Below are 24,948 nucleotides of genomic sequence, written 5' to 3' on the forward strand. Positions count from 1 at the left end.
GCCACAAAGAAAAGTGGGAGGGTAAAACACTACAAAGGGAGGGCTTGCTGGGGACATGGAGGTGCCAGAATCCAACCCCAGCCACCATCTCAGTAGAGGCATGAGAGACCCCAAGTGAGACCTGGAGCACTAGAATAATGAGATGTAATAAACTCGTGGTTCTATGCAAGTTTTTTTGTTATGCAACTGGACTTCCCTGCCCCCATACACATGGTATCAATCACAAAAAGTAGCTCCTTCTGGGCAGATGAATTACAAAAATTCACCCCTCTCTCCAGGCTGGAGCACAGGTTGCCAGGGCACAGCATTTACGGGGGGGCAGAGAGTGCCACTGGCTCCTCCCTCAGTCTGGTGAGACTTTGTAGAGCACAGGGACTGCACAACCCCAGTATTCAGAAGCCTGGGGTTGGAGGCTGTGGAGGGATGCCCACAGGCAGCCAGTCAGTCTGCACTTGTTCTTAGCAACCTGCTACCCCTCCTGGGCTTTCATGTTACCCTGTTGTTGTCTAGTGTCCTCTGACACTAGAGCGCTGGACCGTTGATGCTGAAAACTCAGCCTTCGTGCACTGGTGCTGAATTGAATCTTGGAGTTTTGGGTGAAGAGGAAAAGAATAGTTTTATTGCTTTGCCAGGCAAAGGGGGGACACAGCAGGGTTGTGCCCCTGAAAAACTGTGTGTCCCAACGTGGAAGGATTTGGTGAGGAGTTTTATAGCAATGGTTCAAGGGCAGGGTTGCTGATAAGATTAGGGTGTGTGCAGGGCATTCACTCCTTTAATCTGGTCTCTGGTAATCTCTTGATGAGCTTCTCTGGTTCCTTTAATCTGGCCTCAAGTGGTCTTCTCTGGAATGAATAATGCTGACATCTTCTATTTGTTGGGGGTTTTAGTTCTGTAAAGAGCTCAAAGATAGTTATGTGTATCCCTTGAGGTAGTACCAGGACCCTGCCCCAAGGCTGCACTATTATTTCCTGGCTGCTCCTCCCTTGTCTCTGCAACCCCTCCCTTCCCTGATTAGCAACCGTTTGAAAAGCTTCTGTGCCCAGGAGTCCTACGGTCTCAATCTTTTCTTGCCCTTCTAGCTCTCCTCTGCCCCAAAATCAGCCAACCATTTCCCATATCCTCTAGCCCAGTATAGCAAGAGAGGGTGTCTCATTTTGTTGCTATTGTTAGTTCCTGGAACCCATTTCACTCTCATTTCTTCAGAGTTGATTTTCCAGGAAAGAGCCAGGAGCCCATCCTAGTTTGCCATGTAGGTGAGTGGACAGCTATTCCGTTTTCCTCAGGCCATGCCTGTCCTCATGCACCTCTAATGAGTTTTAACAGTCTGTTGAGTGTTTCTCTTGTCCCTAGGCTGTAAGCTTACTGAGGGCAGGCCGGGGCCTGATTCATCTCTTTGCCTTGGTCCCAGCACAGGGCCTTGACCACCAGTCAACAAATGTGCACTCATGCAAGCATCATCAATCCTTTCTCTGCTCATTTTCAATCTCCACCTGAATAGAACATCTTGCTCTTTGAACACAGCTGCGGACAATTACTCCGGGCTGGGATCCCACCAGAATTGTCCCTGAATTTACTGGACTGAATGACCATTAATGGACCGAAACGTGCCATTAATTAGTTTTTTCTTCATATCTGAGGCAGGATGAATCAAGCCACTGTTCACGACTGCATGTCTTGTCTTTAGGCAGCTCAGGATACTGGCTAAGGGTCAAAAGTCTGAGAGCTTGTCCCTGTTTCCATGTAATTGATAAGCGACACGAAAGGGAGGAAGATCAAGGAAATAGAGGGAAGAGAGGAACAAAAATGAACAGCGTGAGACAAAAAAAAAGAGAAAGAAAGGAAAAAAAAAGAGCTAGCTGAAAAGCGTAGTAGCGTTAAGAAGATGAGAAAGTAGAAGCGACAAGGCAGGAAACGAGCGAGGAGAGCGGGAAGAGGAGAGGGAGGTCTGACCCGGGAGCGCGCCCGGCCGGCTCACTGCTCCCCATCGCGGGGGTGGGGGAAGAGAGGGACGAGCGGAGAGCGACCTCCCCGGATGCTGAATGGTCGCGCCCGGCGGCGGCGGCCAATGGGCGGCCGGGATGTTGGAGCGGCAGCGTCTGTCGCGGCGCTCGCAGGCTTGGGGTGGGTGGGGGGAGGGGGAACGGGTGGGACGGCGGCCGCCGCCATGATGCTTGTTTGCTTTCAATGAAAACGAGGGGGGCGCAGAGGAGGAGGAGGCGGCGGCGTCGGTGGCGGCGGCGTCGGCTGCGCGAAGGGGAAGGCAGCGGTGGGTGCAGCGAGGAGGGTGAGGCCGGAGGCCGAGAGGCCGGGAGGCCGTAGTGGTGGCCCATCGAGGCGGCTGAAGAGGGCGGCTGACGCGGTGGATCTCGGAGGGAGAACAAAGAGCGGCGGCTGAGGCGGCAGAGGAGCGGCGACGGCGGCGCTGCAGCAGCGGGCGGGACTGGTATGGTGGTTCCACAGGTCAGACCCCGCTGCACTCACAGGGAGGAGGCGGCGGCAGCGGCGGAGGAAGGCGGCGCACCCCAAGAGGTGAGCGAGACCAGCCCGAGGCCCGGCTGAGCGCTGCTCCCCACACTGCTGCCCACGGGCCCCTCTCGGTCGTGTCCCCGGGACCGTAGCGCGGGGGACTCGAGCAAGAGCACCTTGAGTTTTGCGTGCAGCGGGCCCGAAGACTGGAGGAGATGGTGGCTGTTGGGGGTCCCTAGACGCGCGGCTGTCGCCATCCAGTTGGTCCCCGGACCGCGCCCCCGCGCCGAGTCCGGGGCTGGGGGGTGTTGTTTGACGGCGGGGGCGGGGCCGCGCAGGGGGCGCCAGGGTTGGGGGATGCGCTGGCTGTCGACTCTGGCTCTGGTCACCTGGAGGAGGGGAGTTGGTGTCCGGGACTCTTGGCTGGGATGGGTGGCAACTTTGGAGAAGCGGCGGTGTGGGATTGCGCGGAGTGGAGTGTGGAACTTCGCAGTTACCGCAAAGCGGGAAACCAACTGTTTACCCGCTCCCCCAAATGTATTTAAAATTCAGTTTAACACAAATTTTGGGGGTGGGGGGTGGGGGGATGGGAATGACATGGTTAAAGAAACCCTTAGCACCAGATGAAGAGATTTATGATATTGCTGAGGACTCAGAGATAGTTCTAATTACTTGAAGTTTTGTGTAATAACCTGAATCGTATCTCTTTTCTTTTTTTCTAAACACCAATCATTATTTTCTTTGGAAATTTTTTTTTTTGACTTTATCTCCTACAGCTTCTCCAAAGAGCCTGCTAATGAACACCTGTAACCTCTTCTTGAACTGTTACTGCAAATGACAACATTGTGAATGGTCATCTTGCTCGTCCTTTTTGGATTTGTTATTGTGTTAAGCTGACGTTTAAATAATCTTCTTTAACATGAGTTCCCATACTTACCTGTTTTCCAGGTGGATTGCCCCATTAGTGGTAGTGTGGAATCTTGCCTCTTTGTGTCTGGGGGTTTTAATTTTGGAGACGAAGAGAGTGAATATGAACAAGTGAAAAATAAAATGGCATATAGTAGCACTTTGTGTTTTTCACAGCACACTCGAATTTATCATCCCAAAACAGTTTTGTAGGCTTTAGGAGCTGTGTCCATGGATCAAAAGGTTTTGAAGACTTGTTTTATAATTGCTATCAGAGCAATTATCGCAGTCTTTAGGATGTGATGACTTTTAGAATAAAAATTGCTTAATATTTTTAGACCAGTGATCTAGTCCAGTCAACTTGCTTTAAACGAAATATTTGAATAGCTGCTGTTGAGGAAACAGGCCTAGAAAGGTTAAAGTGACTTGCCCAAGATATTACAGTTACGAGGGAAAGGACCAGGTTTTGTGTAAATGGGAGAGCACATGAGAGTGAGGTACTTGATGGAGATTAGTTTTTTTGGGAGGGCGGAGTGCGTTTTAATGGCTGGAAGTTATTTGAGGTAGTTGAGTCTGGTCAGTTCTCAGTAGGTGAATAAGATACTTAATGAAATGGTCAAAAAATGAGGATGTGACAAAAGACAAAGTTTCCTGTGAGACTCAGAATATTTTGCATAGTTTCAGAAGTGTCTTGATCATTGGTAATGTAGATGAGGAAACTCTTTTGAATGCCTGTTTGATTTGTAGGTATTTTCAGGTTTCTTAAACCTTGGTGGCAAAGTAAAACTTTTTAGACTCTTGAACAGATATGAGTTGGTTACAGAATTTGGTCCTGGCTACAAATAGAGGCATTTGCTTCTGTACTTATGGTTCATAAATAATGCATTTATTTTGGTTAATGTGTAGGCATTCCACCACGTTCATATTAGCCTTTTTTATATTTAAAGCATAAATCTTTTTCATATCATAGTGCAACAGAAAGGGATAATATATGTAAGGCATCCTGGAATAAATGGTCAAGGCTGCTCAGAGCTGTAGCCTTTGGGCCATGAGAGGTGAGGGCCGTCTTCAGCACACTTGTAACTTTCCCATATGGAAGGTATACTGGTTGGGAAACTGCTTTTAAAGTGTTTATTTGCATGTAAGATGGGGACTCATTTAGACTGCCTTAATCTTACCCTTCTCTGGGCTTTACCTCTCCCTCATCCATTTTTATTTTCTTGATAAGTTATGTGCAAGGAATAGTATATGCTGGACATAATGTTAGACCCTGGGAATTAAAAAGTGAATAACACTCAATTGCTGTCTTCTTGCTGTAGTCTTAGTAGGTGTACAGAGTGCTGTGGGGAGAACAGGAGAGAACGATGAAATTTGTAGAATGTGTGGGAGCAGTTTACAGAAAATAGCACGGAATAGGTGTTTGTCAAACTGGAGAGATGGGGTCATTTCAGACAAAAGGAACTGTGGGTGCACTGAGGTGCCAAGTGTTGGGGTAAGGCCAATATCGATGTGTTACTGAAACAGGGAGAGTGACTGGAGATGAGCCTGCAAAGGTGTGTCCATCCTAGATTTTGAAGAACCATATGTACTAAGCTAAAAGTGAGGTTTATATCTTTATTCTGTAGCAAAGGAGTGAGCCAAAATATTTTTCATAGGGGAACAAGGTGATATAGAGATCATTTGGGCATCAGTGTGGAGAATTAAGTGGAGCCATACATATAAAAAAGTCACATTTGAGATACTATGGAGTTAGTGACTCTGAATCTATTTTAAACTTGGATATAGGGTCTTTTGTGTCTGATCCATTTTATAGTGGGCTTGAGGGCTCGGTTCAATTGCTCTATAATACAGGGTAATTTAAAATCAAAATGTTTTGGAAAAAAGAGCAATAAAAAAAATGAAACCCATATAACGGTACATGTGAAAGTTCAGACATTCAGAACTTGTCTTCTGAGTTAGGCTTAGGCAGACTGTAGAGCTTAAGCTGGAAAAATCAACTCTCTGCTCACCAGAAATGAGAGCCACCAAGCTTAACGGTTATGGCTATCCTAATGGTCTGTGAGGATATGGACTGTAAACATTTTGTGAAATTGGGGAGAGGGCAGAGTGTTCTCTCCTATATATTATTGGAATTGAAATACTGAAAATTTCTTAAAACCTAAGAACTCCTCATACAGCTGTTAATTTATGTAGTCAGTTCTGCTGTAAAGCAACATGTAAGTTCCTAAAAATCACCATGATATGGAAAATTGTGCAGTAAAAACTACAGGCCTTTTGGGAAAAGTGGAACTAAGGCACAACACTCAAAACTTTGTCAGTGACTTATTTTAATAAAAAGGAACTGGTGGGCTTCCCTGGTGGCGCAGTGGTTGACAGTCCGCCTGCCGATGCAGGGAACGTGGGTTCGTGCCCTGGTCTGGGGAGATCCCACATGCTGCGGAGCGGCTAGGCCCGTGAGCCGTGGCCGCTGAGCCTGCGCGTCCAGAGCCTGTGCTCCGAAACGGGAGAGGCCACAACAGTGAGAGACCCGCGTACCGCAAAAAAAAAAAAAAAAAAAAAAAAGGAACCTGGTAAAAATGATAGCATAGTTTTACACATGTTAAATGGTTATGGTATACATAAATACTGCAATAAATGTGTCACTTTACCTTGAAAAAGACCTGGTTTGCTTGTGTTAATGGGCATCAGAAAGGTTGCTGCTTGTGAGTTACTGTACAGTGGTGGAAGGAGAGTTACCTGAAATCGAATGGAATGTTACAATAACACCAGAGGTGGGTGGGTGTGGCTCAGCTCTTGTGCACACACACAGAGTGAGCTGATGTAGCTGGTAGGTGTTTTAAGGTGTGTGTATTTTGTGTATTTCTATGCAGCTCAGTTCAGCTGGGGGCAGGTTTCTACCTTCATCTAGTTTTTTCACAGAAAAAATCACACATAAGCAAATGGGAATTTTGTGTTATGCTCAAATTTTCTAATATATCGGTTACGTTGGAACAGATTATTTTCAGAATAAGTGATACAGCAGAACTGATTATACTTGAACACAGCATTGTAAAATAGGGCTAAAACTCAGTTCCAAAAATACTGGAAACACCCATGTGTCAGGCACCATAATAGACTTGCTCCTCTAATAGGGCTTATGCTTTTTTATTCTAAATGGGTTTATAATGGTATGGAGAGAAAAACAGATGAACCAATAAAGTGCTCATCAAGTTATATAGTAATGAGGAATACACAAAGCATTTGGGGCATGCTAAAGAAGGAGCAACTAATTCTGCTTGGGAAGCTTGAGGGGGTCATCTCAGAGGTCTTTGGGCTGAGCTTTGAAGGTTGAATAGAGGTTTGTTAGACTGAGTAGGACCTTTTAGTGAGAAGAAAGAACATGTGCAAAGTCAAGTTACATACAACTTGGGCTGTGAAACATAGGATGCAAAGATGAAAGGGACAGGAGGAGTGGCCAGAAACAGTCTGAATAGTCTTAGGCTTTTTCTTAAAGTGTTGAGACTTTCGTCTGTATATAATAGGGATTCATTGAGAGTTTAGGTGGATAGGGGTGGGGAAATTGTGTGTGTGAGACATACTTTTTCAGGAGACATAGTAAAAATGTGAAGGCTGGATGAAGGAGGTGGGCCCAAGAAACTGGGGTCAGAGAGTTCATTTAAGCCCTGTGAGAGAAATATTCTAGAGTTGTTAAAGGCTTCTTGATGATTTATAAGGTCAGCATTTCATGAATAATTTTCTTTCTTAGTTTTTAGGGGAAAAGAAGACTAGTGGGTCAAAACTGATTGTGACTATATTAGAATCTCCCAAAATGATTGTATACATGAATTAGCAGCTAGAATAAATGTTGAATGCCTCAAAAGGCCAAAATTCCAACTAGATAAGGGTAGCTAGAATACTGTGATTGTAAGAGTGGGAGGAGCAAATAGATTATGGAAACTGGCAAAAGATAAGAAAGAAATGAAAAGATTTCTGTTGGTAGCCATCATTGCTGAAGGTGTAAACTAGACGGCTGTTGCTTGTCTCATACTAAGAGAACAGATTTAATATTGATGGCTCCCTCTCCTTTCCTTTTTGATCTCGGTGATGTTTCATCACACAAATCATGGTTTGACTTAACGTTAGTAGGCCCTCAGCTTTGCTGGCTAGATCATAAATCTAAATTGTCCTAATATGTTCTTTTGTTCCATACTTTATATTTGACTTAAAATATAGAAATTAAAAATTTTAAGCTAAGAAGTGTTTGTGTTTTAAATTGAAATTTGTGGTTGACCTATACTTGGTGTATCTTTATAGTTCTATTTTGAGTTAATTTATCATGAAATTGCTAGTGTTTGACCATTTTTGACCTTCAAAATTGGCAGTTTCCTGTGGTGTTGCAGTACACTCAGGCTTCTCTCTGACTGTATTTTATATTCACTTGTGTTATTAGGCACGGGCACATGATTAGAATTGCATTTTAACAGCAGTCTAGTAAACTTTTATGGGCTGTTGGTTATTGGCTGGGCCCTGTGGATGCAGATGGGTATGCCAGTCTTCTTTTAGAGCTTAGACTAACTACTACATCTGCTGTTTGACTCTGTTTTGGAGGAATATTTTATCATAATTAAAAATTTTTTTTTCGCAGAGGTCTTACTGATTGGAAATTTTAGTTAAACCAATATGGACTTAAATTTATTCTTATTCTACTTGAGAAAAGGATTTAAGGAATTGAGATTTTGGGAGGCAGGAGGAGGTGGCTACAGAAACCTTAAGTTCTTAGAAATATTACTAAGATTATTTCCCTTTTTCATTCTCTTCCTCTTATGAGTATACAGTGGATTTTTCCAGAGAATGACAAAATGATATGTAATATCTGATCAGTTGAATTCAGAGCAGATAGGTGAATCCAGCTGTCTTCTAGCATGTCACACCTTAAAGATTTGCAAGAATATAAGACAGTGTCACTCTTCTCACAAAATTTTACTTTTTTTTTTTTTGCGGTACATGGGCCTCTCACTGTTGTGGCCTCTCCTGTTGCGGAGCACAGGCTCCGGACGCGCAGGCTCAGCAGCCATGGCTCATGGGCCCAGCCGCTCCGCGGCATGTGGGATCTTCCCGGACTGGGGAACCCGTCTCCCCTGCATCGGCAGGTGGACTCTCAACCACTGCGCCACCAGGGAAGCCCTACTTTGTTTTTGAAAGTAGTTACTTTTCATAAAAATGTTAACATGTGATAGGTTTATTATATTTAATGAGTAATACATATTTTAAAATTCCTTATTTCTAATTTCTAGTATGGTAAATATTGATAGATATAACCCACACAATTGAAAGGTCTTTGAGGTACTTGAGTATAAGGGTCCTGAGATGATAGAATTTGAGGTCTGCTGTGTTGAGTATTAGGCAGAGTTTGGGAGTAGAGAATACAGGTAAAGAGTAGTTTGGAAAGATGATACATCTGAGAAGGAAACTCAGGGGCTCATGGTCTTAGCAACATAATATTTGGAGAATGAACACAAGATCTTGGTTTCATCAGTGACAGAATTCTAGACTTGTGTGAGGCATTGGAGTACAGCTTTGCAGCTTGATTGTCCCAGGTTCAAATCCTAGCTCTACTACTTACTAAGTGTGTGCAACCTTGGGCAAGTTATTTAAACTCAGAGTCTCAGTTTCCTCATCTAAAATAAAATGAGGATAGTGTCTACTTCATGGATCGCTATGAGAATTAAATCGAGGTAATTACCAGTAAATTATTGCATAGTGGTTGAAAGCATGGACTTTTGGATCAGACTTGGGTTAAAATCACAGTTGTGCCTTTAGGATCTCTGTGATCTCAGGTAAATGACTTATTTTCTGGACCGTTCTTTCTTTATGTATGGAGAATAATACAATAGTATTTACTCATAGGAGTCCTGAGGGTTAAATGAGATAATGCATGTGAAGGGCCTGCCAGTTGGTGAGTGCTCAAAACATGTTAGCTGTTATGTGCCTAGATTAGAGTATGGCAGATAGGCACTCCAACACAGTTTTGCCATTACCCCCACCTGTTTGAGGTTTGCTCTTATTTTGCCATAGCATGTCACTAAGATTATGTTTATACAGTTTTACCTTTAAGTTTGTCACTTTGCTTCATATCCCAGCCTATCCTAGAACAAATATTCTCAGCCTTTGGTCACTTAGGTCCTTTCTGTCTGGTTTCTCTAGATTTTGCCTTCAAGATTAGAGGCTTATGTTAGTTTTTCTTACTCCTGGTAACATGGGCACTGCTTCTGTTAGCATACTTATCTCTTACACAATGTTTGCTTTTTTTACTGTCCCAGCTTATCCCCTTGAATTCTTATAAGTACTCACCAAACACTATTTGCCAGGCTCTGAAAAGATAAAAATATTTAAAATGTAAGTGCAAAGACCCTATATTAGAGTAGGTGAATGAGACATGTCAAAAAAAATTAAGGTGGGATTAAAGAATATAACATTAGAAATATCTTCAAGGTTCAGAATAGCTCAAAGCTGGGAATGATAAACTCCTGTGTTTGTGAGGGGTAGGGAAGAAGTCCTAAATTAGAGTGATGTTTGTAAAAAGGGTTGTAGTATGATTACATCGTCGTAAGATTTTTGTTTGCGCTCCCCAGTAGATTAAGATCCAAGATCATGTACGTATTTCCTATTTATTCTTTATTCCCAGAACCTGGCAGAGTGCTTGGCACATAGAGGCAGAAGGTGCTTAGTATATATTGGTTGAATGAATGATTCTGTAAAGAAAGCTCCCTTAAGGAAGCATGGTTTGGATGTATTGAATTGTTTTTTTTGGATTTGTCTTTGAAAACCTGATTTTGAGTCATGAAGGAATGTTTAGACCAGTTTATTAGTACAACGTGCTAGGTCTTACACAAGACACTGGGAGATACAAACTGGGGTGATAGATGCTGTAGTAAATGTATGGTGTGCAGAGGAAAGAGTAGTGAATTTTTGCCTTTGTTGGGAAGGGCTTACAGGGACTCTGACATCTAACCTGAGTTGCCGTGAAGCGGGTGAGTAGGAGTTTAGGGTGAAGGTTCCCTTTGGTGAAGGGATTAGCATGTGTTATTGAAAGACTATGCCTTAGAAGTAGGTTTGCTTTGATTAATTTAAGACTTTATAGGGTAACTTGTGTGTCAGTGGCTGAAGATGAGTGAGAAAATAGTTGGCCTAAATCCAGATTGTAAAGGACTTTAGCTAGGTAGGCAGAAAAGGCCATCTTAGATTTTTAAGCAGGAGAGTGACATGAGCAGGCATCTATCAGGAAGGTATAGAGAAGGTTGTTTAAAAGTTGTAGCTGAGAAATGAGGGTGTAAATTAACTTAAGTAGCTGTGAAAATGGAGAAGACAGATTTAGAAGTCCTGAAGAGGTAAAAATCAGTGGGATTTAGTGAAAAATTGGATAAGACGTGGTGAAAATTTGGATAGGAAGAAGTAAATTGGCACCAAGGCTAGTGGCACTACCTTTTCATATATTCCATAACTTGTAGCTTTGTGAGGCTCCTGATCATCAAATAAAAGGATTTTTCTGCACATGAGTTTATTTCTTCTCCTCTCCCTTCCTTTCCTCTGCGTCTTTTCCTTTTTTTCTCTTTTGTATATGTGAGAGAAGTAAAGCACCAAGAATGGAGGAGAAAATGTAACAAGCAAGGAAAGGAAAAGAGGAATTTAGCATTTTATCTTGTCAGTTAAGATTGGCTATAACTCAGCCTCATTTCCCTTGGAAAAAAAACCTGGCCAATACAATTTAAAATAAATTATTTAACTTCAGAGTGCCTTTTAACAAGAAATGCATTTTTGTACATTGCCAAAATAACATGATCTCATAATAATTCATTGATATTTCAAAATATGAACTAGGTATTAAATGTTTCTCGAACAGTCCGCAGAATGTCCTTTGTTGCAGATTTGTGGATCCTATATAGGGACCATTCATTGCATCTCATTCTATATATTCCTTAATTCTCTTTAAGTCTAGAATAGTCCTGACACCAGCTTGTTAAAGGTAGCAGACCATTTACCCTGCAGAAAGTCCTGCATTCCAGTTGCTTCTTTGGTGTCGTCTGGCTAGTTCCTCTAGCTCTTAATCAACGTAAACATTGTTGGTGTGTATTTCATATTCTGTCAGATCCGAAGACCCACAGTATCTGGTTCTACCTCCATTAGTGTTGGGAAGATTGATGAAGGGGGTAACAGTTTATTCCTCTCTTGAACATTTTCTACCCTATAATTAAAAAACAATCTGGGTGGTGGTGTTACCTTAGCATTATGCCAGTGCCAATGATTCATCTAATGGTTTTAACCCAGTTTATAAATCCTTGTTTTAAAAAGCCTCATTAGGAATTATGAAATGATGTTGTTTTTGTTTTTTTTTATTAATTCTTTCATTCTTCATTTATTCTTTTGTAAAATAGGAGACGTTTTCACCTGGGGCTATTTGATGACTATTTACAGTACCCACTGAAAGGATAAAGACTTAAATCTTTCTCTTTAGTACCAATTTTCTTAGTTTAAAAGCTGCCTCAAATGGTGGCTGACTTGCACTTATGGTCTCTTCCCCGCCCTGCGCCCCCCTGCGTCTTCCCTCTTACCCCCCTCCCCTGTGTATTTTTTAAGCCGTTTCATAAAATGTTTAATAATGAAAGCATATCTTTCTCTACTGGTAAATAATGTCCTGTATTTCTTTAAGGTAAATAATTATTCTAAGATACTGAAAAACCGTTTCTCTGAGATCTAGATCAGGGACAGATTTTATGCTGCCAGGATCAGTAGTGATGTTTGGCACTGGACTGGAGGAATTAGAGATTGAATAGTCAGGGGCTGTATACCTGCTGACTCTGGCCTACCTATTTTTTAAAAGTCTTTTAATTCTACTTGACAGTTTTCAAGCCTGTTTTGGAAACATTTTATTCTTTTTAGATAGTAATCTGCAGTGACATACTGTATTTTTTAGAGAGTAAGATCTGCTTGTTGATTTCAAGCCTTGGGAAAAATCCTAAATTGTTTGTATTCTTATATCCTTTTCTCTACCTAGTTTCCAATACTATGTTCGGTTGGACTCCAAGAAAAATGGGTGGGGTTGCTCACTGGGCAGATAGGCTCCTCAGAAGGGCTTGATTGTCTAATTTGCTGCTGTTTCTTTTATTCTATCATATTCTTTTTTCCCCCCACTTCCTAATCTGCACTGTCAGGGATTTGGAAAATAAAGAAGATCTCCTCACTGCTTTCAAGTAATGAGCTGTCTCTTAAATTTTAAGGCAACACATCATATGTCATGAAAATCAAGAAAGGGAGTGGTTGGCCGCTTAGGCAGAAATCATGACTCTTTGATTGAATGACCCCCGGTCTAGGGCTTGGATTTCAGATTTCAGTTCAGTAATATTTGTATTTATTCTCTGAAGCGTGATCAAACTCCAGACATTGATTCACACTAAATAAGCTCACATGAGAGAGGTAAATCAGACTTCTGAACTTTCACTAAGAAGTCAAATGATTAATAATTAATAGTAACTCAAAATACTAACCTCAGCTGGAGAGAGCAGCTTACCATTATTAAATTCTGTTTGGAAAAGCCAGTGAAGATCACACGGTCGAAAGTAAAATCTAGTCAGAATAGTGGCATTTGGGTGATCTTAAGGAATCTTAAGGGATGTTGTCATCAAGCTCTGGTAACCTTACACAGCATTTTGTTATTACTGGTATATTCATATGATTCAGAATGGGCACTTGCTTCACCAGATTGTCCTCTAGATGGAACAGGAACAGTTCTTGACTGTATAGCTTTCTCTGTTAGGTATTTTTTGTGTTAGTCTAAAAACTTCAGGCACTGTATTTCTGTTTTGGAGAAATTAACGTGTAGGAGAACAGTTTTATTAACAGTTTTTGACAAAACAAAAACATGTGCTGTTTCTTGTACAGATGATTAGTCTCACCATTTATATTTTTACTTTCTTCAAAAAGCTTTTTAGGATTACTTATCTCCTGTGTTTTGACTACATGGTCAAAACCATTTCTATGTTTGAAAGATAGCTCTACTTCTCATCATTAGAGGAGCAGCATAGCATAATGAAAGTTGCTTTAACTTTTTTCCATTTTTTTTTATTGTAGAAAATATACATAACGTAAAATTTACCATCTTAACCATTTTTAAGTGTAGCATTCAATGGTATTAAATACATTCATAATGTCGTGCAGCCTTCGCCATCATCCATCTCCATAACTTTTCTTCTTGTAAAACTAAAACATTGAACCCGTTCAACAGTAAGTACGTTTGACGTAAGTGATTGCTGACTGGCTTACTTTAAGTTTACATGATGGTAGGTTTTTCTCCAGCTTTATTTAGCTGTGTAGGTATCCAGAGTAGGTAGAGACTTGGTTAAAGCAGATTATGGCTCATCCAGACACATGAGGTGAAGTGAGACTGGGGCAAGGAGTTTGGGAGAATATGCAAGGAAGTGAGATTTCATTTCACCTGAATATTTCAGAATGTTTCTATAAGAATAAGAATTTAAAAAATAACCACAAGCAAAATGGACAATGGTCCCAATATCAACTTAGGTTTAGTTCTTCTTCAAATTTGTCCAATTCTCAAAAATGTTTTTTACACTTGATTTGGTCAGATCAGACCCAAACAAGGTCTATACATTTCATTTGATCGTTGTGCCGCTTAAGTCATTTAATATCAACTTCCTCTTACTCCCCCTTTTTCATATCATTCATTTGTTGAAGAAACTGGGTCTTCTGTCATGTTGAACTTTCCATGGTCTGTGTCTGGCTGGCTGTATTCTTGTGGCATTATTTTAAAATTAAGAAAAAAATTTTTAATCATGGTAAAATTATAACAAAATTTACTATCTTAATAATCATTTTAAGTGTACAGTTCAGTAGTGTTAAGTATATTCACATTGTTGTGCCTCGTGTTATTTTTAACATGTTCCTCTGTCTCCCTTACTTAGTGTAAACTGGTACTAGATCTAGAGAGGCTGATTTGATTCAGGTTCAATTTTACTTTTAATTTTTTGGATGAAGGGGCAAGGGCATACATAGTATTGGCATGTAAGTCTAGTTGTCCTAATACTGAAATCGATCCTTGGGTTGAGGTCTTACAGCCTGATCTATCTATTTAAAATTTTTTCATTGGATTTTTTTTCACCTAATGCTTTTATTAACCATTGATGGTCATCCATTTTTTCATTAGAGATTGTGAAATAGTGTTTTTTCTAATTATGTAACTCTTTTTACATTTATTAGCTAGAATTCTGTTAAGAACATTTCCTCATCTAGTTTCTGCCAGAAATGCAGGATAAATGCTTGATTCTTTCCCTTTATTTTCCAATTTTCGGGTGACTGCATTTTTTTTTTTTTTCTCCTGTTAAAGTTTTGGATTCATGCAGTTTGAAATGTAGTCTTTCTTTTGATGTTCAGGTTGTCATGTCTGTGGCCAGTGGGGCCTCTTCAAGCTGGCTTCTGTGTCCTTCACAGCCACAGCATCTTTCTTAGTGTCCAGACTTGTTTGTATTTTTCCTCAGACATGAAATTTCTCAGACGTGAAATTCTCCATTTCTCCAAGCAGCTCCTAGTTCCTTTTAGTGGGAAATTGTGTTTAGAGATATAATATGGGTGTCTACTTTTAAAAAAGATGTTATTTTCAGTTATTTGATTCTTCTGGCTATTGATTGGTTTCTTTTCTTAATTCAACAGGCATGCCCAAAGAAAAATATGAGCCCCCTGACCCTCGGAGGATGTACACAATTATGTCCTCTGAGGAAGCAGCAAATGGAAAGAAATCACATTGGGTGGAGCTTGAAATAAGTGGTAAGACATGCAAGCAAAAATTTATGGCATGGAAGTTAAGATATGGTAGAAAATTGTTTTCTAATGCTAATACACAAGGAAAGCAATGTTATGTTTTACCAGTGCTAATTTATCTTAGAAGCTGGAAGTTTCAGTAGAAAGAACATGGTTTGTGTCAAAGTTCAAAACCCATTCATTGCTTATTCTCTCACTATCAGTGTCCTTTTATAAAATGGGGATAATAATATCAAGGATGGAATGAAAATAATACATGTGAAATGCCTAGTGTACAAAGGTTTGTTCTGATACTTAATTCTCTAATAAAGTAGGATAGAGCTTTTACATTATCAAATTACAGGTTTCCAATGAGGTGGGAAATGCCGGTTCTATTATAGGTTCTGGGATAGATTTGTTTCTCCTTATTTTCTTCATTTGCTTTTTCAGTCTTAGTCTCTGGGGACAGCCTTATTCAGAAACAAAATCTTAAAAGTGATTGGAACAGCTCTCAAAGTTCCCTTCTGCCTTTAATTCAGTCTTCAAAAGTGGCAAAGGGACATTATTACTTCTCAAGGCAACCAGTGCTAAAGAAAGTTTGTGTTCATGTTGGCCTCCCCATACTTTCCTTCTAGTTTGTCTTGGTTTTGCCTTCTGAAATAATACAGATCAAGTTTTCTCTTCTTTCACCTGACTGCCCTTGATTTTTCTTTTTTAATTAATGCAGCAAACATACTGAGTATATGCTATGTGTAAAACATTTTGCCAGGTGCTATACTAGGCATATGGAAAATATATAGATGAAAAAAACATATCCTCTTTCATTCTGAAGCTTATGGCATATTAGGGAGTGAGAAGAAGGGAATAAACCAGTGTAAATAACTAATAGACAAAATATAACTGCCAAGTCTAAGCAGAAGGGTGCTATACAGAAAGCAAAGAGGAAGTAATGATGATAGTATTTCTCCCTTGTCAGCTTAAGAGTTCTGATTAATCTATTGAGTAAACCTAAACACCCTCCTCTGCAGCCATAGTAGAGGTTGGTGCCCACATGGGTCTCTCCTTTTCTCCCTCTTTGATTTTTGGAGAGCTGGTATGGTGTCATGGAGAGTGAAATTTCTCTCTTCTTTTGCCTCTCCTGTCAAATTTGATTTTCTATGTCAGGGGAGCCTTTGAAACACAGGCAGTCACCAACTTCCCCTTTTAATTTCTCCCGCATTAGTATTTAACTATATTTTTCTTTTTTTTCAGTCTGTATTAGCAGTTTTTGAATTATAAGTCCTTTGCTTCTAGAAAGTTTAGGTAATCTAGAAAGTGCTCACTTGGGTCAGTGAGATTGTATGTCTGAGGTTAAGGGGATTCTTCGCTCTCTCCTCCCTCTACCTCATGTTGGGAACTCCTTGGCAATTTTGAGTCACTGTTCTCTGCTTACTCTAAACTTTGGGAAGAAATCTGTGTACAAGATAGGAAGGAAGAGGAGAGATTCCTCTAAGGTAATGTTCTTAACAAAGTCTTATCTTTACCAAGTATCATGGAGGATAAACTATTGATTGAATAGTTCTGTGGAACAAGACCTTACAATTAACAAAGCCACTATCAGGAAGGTCACTTTATTGTCTTAGTCAATCGCTAATACATAAACTCCTGTGTGTAGAAATTTTCAAGGCTGAGTTCATTTCATGCTAAGACAGTTATTTCATGAATATGCTCTAGCATCAGTTCCTTAAGATCCTGTGATATAAAGTTCCAGGGATTTGAGGTCATTGAATCCTGGACCTGCAGTAATCAAATATACTCTTCTGGTTCTCGGGAGATGGGTGGTTAGATCCTTGTGCCATTTGGAGGTAACCAGATAAGCCAAATGACGATTAGTCATTTACTTTTTAAAGAAAACCTTGTTTATTGTAAAATGAAACAGAGATAAAGAAAACCAGGAATTCCCTGGCTGTCCAGTGGTTAGGACTCTGAGCTCTCACTGCCGAGGACCCGGGTTCAGTCCCTGGTTGGGGAACGAAGATTTCCCCCACCCCCACCCCCCAACAAGCTGCGTGCTGCAGTCAAAAAAAAAAAAAAAAAATCCTCAAGAAAACCACACAGATATATTAGTGAATTATTATAAGGCCAGAAGCCTTATAATACACAGGTCAAGAATTAGAAGTTTTTCACTTATCCCAGAACCCCTTCCACACCACAGCCAATCATAAGTCCTTCCCTGCTCCCCAAAAGTAACTGTTACCCTGACTTTTATAGTAATCACTTGTTTCCTTATAGTTTTAACACCAAGTTATGTACACCTAAGCATTTTAGTTTAGTCCCCCCCTTTTTTATTTGATGTGTCTTAATTTACATGTTCCCCCTCCATCCTTTTCTTTACAACTTATCTGTTGAACCTGAGCAGTTTGACCTGTTGTTACCCCACAGTCTATATTTTGCTACATGCATTTCAACATGTTTCTCATCCATATGGGCAGCAGGATGCAGAGGCTTGATCAGACTCAGAATTTAAGACCCTTGACAGGACTGAAGGTTGTGTTGTGTTGTGTATGTGGTATTGTCCTTTTACTTCAGGGGGCAGATAAGGTAAAAAGGCCTTCTTTCCTACTGATGTTCGGTGCAGTGCCTAGAGCCATTAATTCTTTGAGGGTTGCAAAATAGCGATATTCTGTCTTTTTTTTAATTATGTGAGCTGCATCTGTAAAGAGATAATTTCCTTCATTTTTTTTAAAATTTAATGTTTATTTTATATTGGAGTATAGTTGATTTACTCCCTCATTTACTAATTGATTACTCAAGGTACAATTTGTATAGGAAAGGCAGAAAAGAATGCTTATTTCTTTCCTTTTATTTACTAGTTTTCAGGATAAACTATTGTCCTTTGAGGGTGACCAATTAGATTTTTGAAGTATCATTATTAACGAGTATATTTTGGTTTCAAACATACACCATGAGTTGTCATGATTACTCTTACTTTGTTGCTTAAAATTGTCCTGCTGTTGGCAAATGGGAGAGATTCTTTAAATGACTTCTGGGTTCTTTGACGTAACCTTAGTTGTCTTTGGTAGTTTCCTTGCTATCTGGAAAGATTAAATGGCAAGATTTTCTTGCCTCATCTTGTATTTCCTGCCTCAAACATGAAGTATGTCATTTTTTCCCAAGGAAGAATTGGTTGTTTTACTTGGAAATGCTATTTCAAGACCATAATATCTATTGCTAGGAGTGTTTATTGCTACTCGGTTGGTCGTTGTAGGTCTTTTCACTGGACAGTGCTAGGAAATTTGATATATATGTATGTGGTTATATACATTTATGATGAAAGATGTGATAAAAATATATATGTATTTTTATGATAAAATATCTTTAAAGTATAAAATATATTTGTATATTTAAAATTAAAATATCTTAAGAAACACACTATTTTTGACTCAAATTCAGAATAACAGGAGTTTTAATTAACCTTTTTTTATAATTACATCTATATCTTCTTTCATACTGAGAGTCCCAGTTCTCAGGGTCATGGGATGCTGGAGTTTGAGTATCCCATAATTACTTAATTGCTTTATCCCATATTACACAATACTCTTACAATAACAGAACTAAAAATACCGCCAGTAATATGAGTTTTATCCACCCCCCCAATTAAATAGCTGTACTTAATCTACATTGTCATAGTATGTAGCCATTACATACTATCAGCTTTCCCATTTAACTTGCATAAACCCTCCCATTTAGAATTAGTTTTGCAAGTAACTATATATTCAGTACCTCCTACCAGTTCATTTGTTTCCTAATCATTTTGGTTTTCTGGAAGCTTGTTCTGTAGATGTTTCCTTAGAAAGGGCTCATGGGAACAATATTCTGAGTTTCTTGCAAGTTGTTATCAAGAAACTTGCAAGAAACTCATTTGAGAGTTTATATTTGAGAGTCAGTTTGGTTTAATGAAATTCCTTGGGATTAAGGAAATGTGAATTCTTTCCTTAAGTGTCTTAACTATGTTACCCCAGTTTTGCTGTAGGCTTGATGACAGTCTGATTTTTTTTTTCATTATTAGTGATTTGCCCAAAGGATTTTTTCCCCTTAAAATAAGTAATTTTACTTGAATATATTTTGGTACAGGTTGTTCTGCCTTGATATTCTCAGGTATAATATACTCTTTCAGTGTGTAGTTTCAATTTTTTCTCTTTTAATTTCAGGAAAGTTTCCTTGGATTATAATTTTAGTATTTGTTCTGATCCCTTGCTTTAATTTTTCTTTCTGAGAGATTTATTCTCTGAATTTGAGTATTTCCATATTTGTCTCAGAATCACTTTTAAAAATAAAGTACAGGGCTTCCCTGGTGGCGCAGTGGTTGAGAGTCCGCCTGCCGATGCAGGGGACGTGGGTTCGTGCCCTGGTCCGGGAGGATCCCGTGAGGCGTGGCCGCTGGGCCTGCACATCCGGAGCCTGTGCTCCGCGATGGGGGAGGCCACAGCGGTGAGAGGCCCGCATACCGCAAAAAAATAAAAAATAAATTAAAAAATTTTTTTAAAGTACAGTAAGTTCAGTCCCTTACTGTTGTACCATTCTTTTACAAGTACAGACAGACAGTCGTGTAACCACCATCACAATTACAATATAGAATGGTTTCATTCCCCCCAGAAAACTTCCCCCTGCTCCATTGTAGGCAGACCCTCTCCCCACTTTCAGCCCCTGGCAACTGCTGATTTTTAATTTTTTTTTTTACTAGACTATTTTTTAGAGCAGTTTTCGGTTTACAGGCACCTTTGACATAAAGTACAGTGCATGACCCCTCCACTGTCAACATCCCCCACCAGAGTGGTGCATCTGTTACAATCCATGAACCTACATTGACACGTCATTATCACCCAAAGTTCATAGTTTACATTAGGATTCGCTCTTGGTGTTGTACATTTTGGGGTTTAGACAAATGTATAAATGACACGTATCCACCATTGTCATATCATACAGAATAGTTTCACTGCCCTGAAAATCCTCTGTGCTCTGCCTGTTCTTTCCTACTTTGCTCCCCCTGAACCCCTGGCAACCACTGATCTTTTTACTGTCTCCATAGTTTTGCCTTTTCCAGAATGCCACATCCTTGGAATCAAACAGTATGTAGACTTTTTAGATTGGGTTCTTTGACTTAGTAATGTGAGTTTAGGTTCCTCCATGTCTTTTCATGGCTTGATAGTTCATTTCTTTTTAGTGCTAAGTAATATTCCATTGTCTAGATGTATCACAGTTTATCCATTCACCTACTGAAGGATATCTTGGTTACTTCCAAGTTTCAGCAATTATGAATAAAGCTGCTATAAATGTCCACATGCAGGTTTTTGTGTGGATGTAAGTTTTCAACTCCTGGGTAAATGCCAAGGAGCACGATTGCTGGATCATATGGTGAGAATATGTTTAATTTTGTAAAAAAAAACCCTGCCAAACTGTCTTCCAAAATGGCTGTATCGTTTTGCATTTCCACTAGCAATGAATGAGAATTCCTATTGCTGTACATCCTCTCCAGCATTTGATGTTATTGTTCTGGATTTTGCCCATTCTAATGGGTATGTGTAGTGGTATCTCGTTATTTTATTTCCCTGGTGACATATGACTAAGACCATCTTTTCATATGCTTATTTACTGTGTACATATCTTCTTTGGGCAAGTGTCTGTTCAGGTCTTTTGCCCATTTTTTAATTGGGTTGTTTGTTTTCTTGTTTTAAGAGTTCTTTGTATAAATTAGATAACAGTTCCTTATCAGCTATGTCTTTGCAAGTGTTTTCTCCCAGTCTGTGACTTGTCTTCTCATTCTCTTAACAGTGTCTTTCATAGAGCAGAAGTTATTAATTTTAATAAAGTCCAGTTTACTAATTATTTCTTTCACAGATTGTGCTTTTGGTGGTGTTTGTAAAGTCATTGCAAACTCAAATCATGTAGATTTTCTCTTGTGTTATCTTCTAGGAGTTTTATGGTTTTGTGTTTTATGTTTAGTTGTATGATCTATTTTGAGTTAATTTTTATGAAGAGTGTAAGGTTAGTTTTTTCTTTTTTTTGGCTTGTGGATGTCTGGTTGTTCCAGCACCATTTGTTGAAATGAGTTTTCTCCATGGCATTGCCTTTGCTCATTTGTCAAAGATCAGTTGATTGTATTTATGTGGGTCTATTTCTGGGCTCTGTTTCATGGATCTATTTATGTGTTCTTTTGCCAATACGACAGCCTTGATTACTGTAACTTTATGGTAAGTCTTGAAGTCAGACAGCATCCAAATTTTGTTCTCTCCTTCAATTTTGTGTTGGCTATTCTGTATCTTTTTCCTTTCTATATAAACTTTAGAATTAGTTTGTCAGTATCCCCAAAATAATTTGCTGGGCATTTAGTTGAGATGGCATTGAATCTATAGATAAGTTGAGAAGAGCTGACATTTTGACAAAGTTGAGTCTTCCTGTTCAGGAACATGGAATATCTTTACATTTATTTAGTTCTTTGATAGCTTTCATCAGAGTTTTACAGTTTTCCTCATATAGAGCATGTGCATATTTTGTTAGATTTATAACTAAATATTTCATTTTGGGAGGTGCTAATGGTATTGTGTTTTTAATGTCAAATTCCATTTGTTTATCTCTGGTATATAAGAAAGTGATTGGTTTTTTAATCCTTTTTTATTTTTTCCTTTGTGATTTAAAAAAACTTTTCTCTTTTCTAAAAGTGTTCTCTTGTGTGGTTATGCATTATTAAGTTCTTTGTAGTTTAGTTTTCCTTTACTGAGTTTTTCTAAATCTGATTTATGTTCTTTTATTGCTTTATCACTTCTTAATACCTTTCAGCTCATTTTGAAATTGTAGGTGATAGTTTTTGGGGTGTGTTTGTGTTATGTTTTTGTTGTCTATAGGGAGTTATTCTAGTCCTTACACTCTTTTTTCTTATACTATCTTTTAAAAATATATAACTACTTTTATGGGATTTGATCTGTTGTTCATTTTTATTTAAATTTAGTTTTTCTGAACTTCTAGTTGTGATTCAGGATACTTTTTCTAACTTCCGAGCTCCCTCTTCTGTGTTTTGTTTGTTTGTTTGCAGAGTGTTCACAATGTGGGAAATGGTTTTCTGAAACATTCTGGTTCTGTTCCCTTCTCTCATTTTTATCTGGACCTTTTTTTCCCTTCATCTCTTTTTATACCTATCCTATTTAATTTTATTTCCATTTTTGGAGCTTTTTTTTCTCAGTGTGGGGCCTTGGCTGGTCAGTTTGGAGAATCTCTGGGGCCCAGACTACTTTCAGACTTACTGTGGACACTTTGCACTCATTACTGAATTGCACTAAATTCCTCCCAGTTGTGATAAAGTGGCTGGGTGGGTGGGAGTATTCTCTTCAGATCTCCAGAGCTTTCTATCTGTTTAGGGTGGGTGGGTGGGAGTATTCTCTTCAGATCTCCAGAGCTTTCTATCTGTTTAGTCTCTCCTTTCTGGCCCTCTGCCCTGTGAACTATAGCCACCTTGGCATCTTTGGACTCCCAGCTTTATCTCCTCAACTTACATAATATCGCCAGACTCCACCTGGTTTCTGTCTCCCTGCATTACTTTCTGGAAACTGTAGCAGTAAACTGGAACAGTCTTAAGTGCTCACCTTGTTTGTTCCCCATGTATCAACGATCACTGTCCTGTGCTGCCTGGTGTCCAGTGTCTGAAACTCAATTTTTCATATATTTGTCCGGTTGATTCGTTGTTTTAGTTGGGAGGGTAAATGCAGTCCATATTACTCTATCTTGCTGAAAATGTAAGTCTATCAATTAAAAAAAAAAATTGTGTTTGGTAACTCCAGTATCTGAATCTCCTAGGGGTTCTGTTTTGTTGTTTCTCTTTTTCTTCTGTTTTTCACTCCCTTGGTCTGGTAATTTTTATTAAATACTAGCAATTATATATGAATTGGTAGAATAATTTGATAGTCTGGATGGTATTCTCTTTCTTAGGAGTGAATTTGCTTCTTTGTTTGTCAGGCAGTTGTGATAGGAATGGGTGGGTGACCCTAATCTAATCAGGGATTCATTCATCTCATTTAAGCCTGGTGTTCAGTGGCTGTAAGAGTTGGCTTACTGCAGGGTCACCCCTATTCCATTTGTAGATGCCAACTGGAATCTTGATGGTTAACTGGAATCTTGGTGGTTCTTCAGTTCCCATTTTGTCTTCCCAAATGTGTAAGAGGACTTAAAGTTGTGCTCAACAACTCAGTCTTTCAGCCCCAGCTTTCACCTCATCTTCTTGCTTCTGCTGCTTGTGATTCAACATATTCTTCCAGAAGTAATGTGGTGGGATGTGTCTCGCTCATTACTTCTGTTTGCTTCCCTTTCCTCCAGGTTCTTTGTCTCTCACATCTTTGCTGCCTCTGTAGTCCTCCATTGCTTTTGAGCTCATTTTGGGGCGGGGGGGAGCTTCCTCTATTTTTACCTAGTTTTTCTTTCCCCCAGTGGGATGATTGGTCAACAACAAATTACTCTCTTGTTATAGGAAACTGAAATCCAAATGTGCACAGATTTGAAAATTCTACTTAAAGAATCTGCAGATACCAAACAACTCTCAGATTCTTCATTTGGTGGTGGTCTTATTGCTTTTTCATTGTATGGGGGCAACACTGGTTTCTAGTTTTGAGATACATCTGTATTCCAGAACAACTACTTGTTCCAGGCTCTTGAAGTAGCAGTGTAGGGCAAGGAGAATGTACTAACTAGAGCCACATCCAGGAACCTTCCAGGAAATAGGGGCTTGGGTCTGGACTCTTTGGTCATTAAATGATCTTTGAATCAGGTGCCCTGGCTGTAGGCTGCATACTAGTCTTTTCTACTTTGTGACATTTTCCAACATTTTGAAAGCTTGAGTTATCATGAAAGTAATCTGTATTCACACTTACTGTTTTTCCATAGGAGAGTGATAGACCATGTCTCTCAAATTCTGGATCAAATACTTCTGATTTTTTTGAAAAATTAAATATTATATTTGGCTCTGTTTTGGTAATGTGAGAAGTGTAGCTCCAGAGTCAGGTAGCTTTAGTTATGTTATCAGCTTGTGCATCTGCCCACCCCCTGGACAACCCTGGTGTCTGCTATATGGAAGTTCATAGTGGGGGTGGGTAAACAGGGGAGGAGGGAAACCCAAGTAGAGGCAACAGATACTGAATGGTGGCTCTGAGGCCATCGTTAACTCATTGGAATCACTTACATGTCACTCATTCATTCATTTATTCTGAAACTTCTGATGGGATATAAGATTTCAGGAGTCCAGCAGGCTATAGGAGGAAATTCCCACAATAAGGTAATTATCAAACCATGATAAATACAGGGGAGAAAGCTTGAACCATTTATCATCTTTAAGATTGTCTTAAACAGGGGAAATCATGGAAAGCATCCTTAGAATAGCTGACTCCTGAGTTAATGATGTTAGTCAGAGGAAGGCAGAGTTAACCACATCTTAGGAAGAGGGGACATTTGAGAATGTAAAAAAGTATACAGTGGAAGTCTCTCATCCCCCTGTTATACCTCCTAGCATGCACAGGCATGTGGCCATTCACATACAGCTTTATTAATTTCTTTTGCATCCCTTTGGAATCCTTCTGTGCATATACAAAATAGATTCTTATTCCATACCTTATTTTTAATTCAAAAGGTAGTATTTTATACACATATTTCTGCACTGTGCTCTTTTTTTTAATGTAACATGTTTTAGAGCGATTTCTAAATAAGTATATAGATAGCTTTCCTATATGTTTTTAGCTCCATAATGTTCTATCACATGTGTACTGTAGTTTATTT

At 39.5% G+C, this 24,948-nt stretch overlaps 1 protein-coding gene across 4 annotated transcripts in view; it reads left to right on the forward strand.

Moving 5' to 3' along the window:
- Positions 1-2,124: 2,124 nt before the first annotated feature.
- Positions 2,125-24,948, forward strand: part of CNOT6 (CCR4-NOT transcription complex subunit 6) — a 65,217-nt gene continuing 42,393 nt past the window's right edge. The window contains exons 1-2 of one of the 4 annotated variants that reach the window (XM_032626707.1): positions 2,125-2,529; positions 15,070-15,183. In XM_032626707.1, coding sequence (XP_032482598.1) covers positions 15,072-15,183 — 112 coding nt within the window. In that variant the 5' untranslated portion in view covers positions 2,125-2,529; positions 15,070-15,071. Of the gene's footprint in view, positions 2,530-15,069; positions 15,184-24,948 lie in introns of those variants that run through there. The other 3 variants (XM_032626706.1, XM_032626708.1, XM_032626709.1) reach the window with 3 other exon arrangements.

The sequence above is a fragment of the Phocoena sinus genome, chromosome 3 (genome assembly GCF_008692025.1).
Source record: "Phocoena sinus isolate mPhoSin1 chromosome 3, mPhoSin1.pri, whole genome shotgun sequence".
Taxonomy (NCBI): Eukaryota; Metazoa; Chordata; class Mammalia; order Artiodactyla; family Phocoenidae; genus Phocoena; species Phocoena sinus.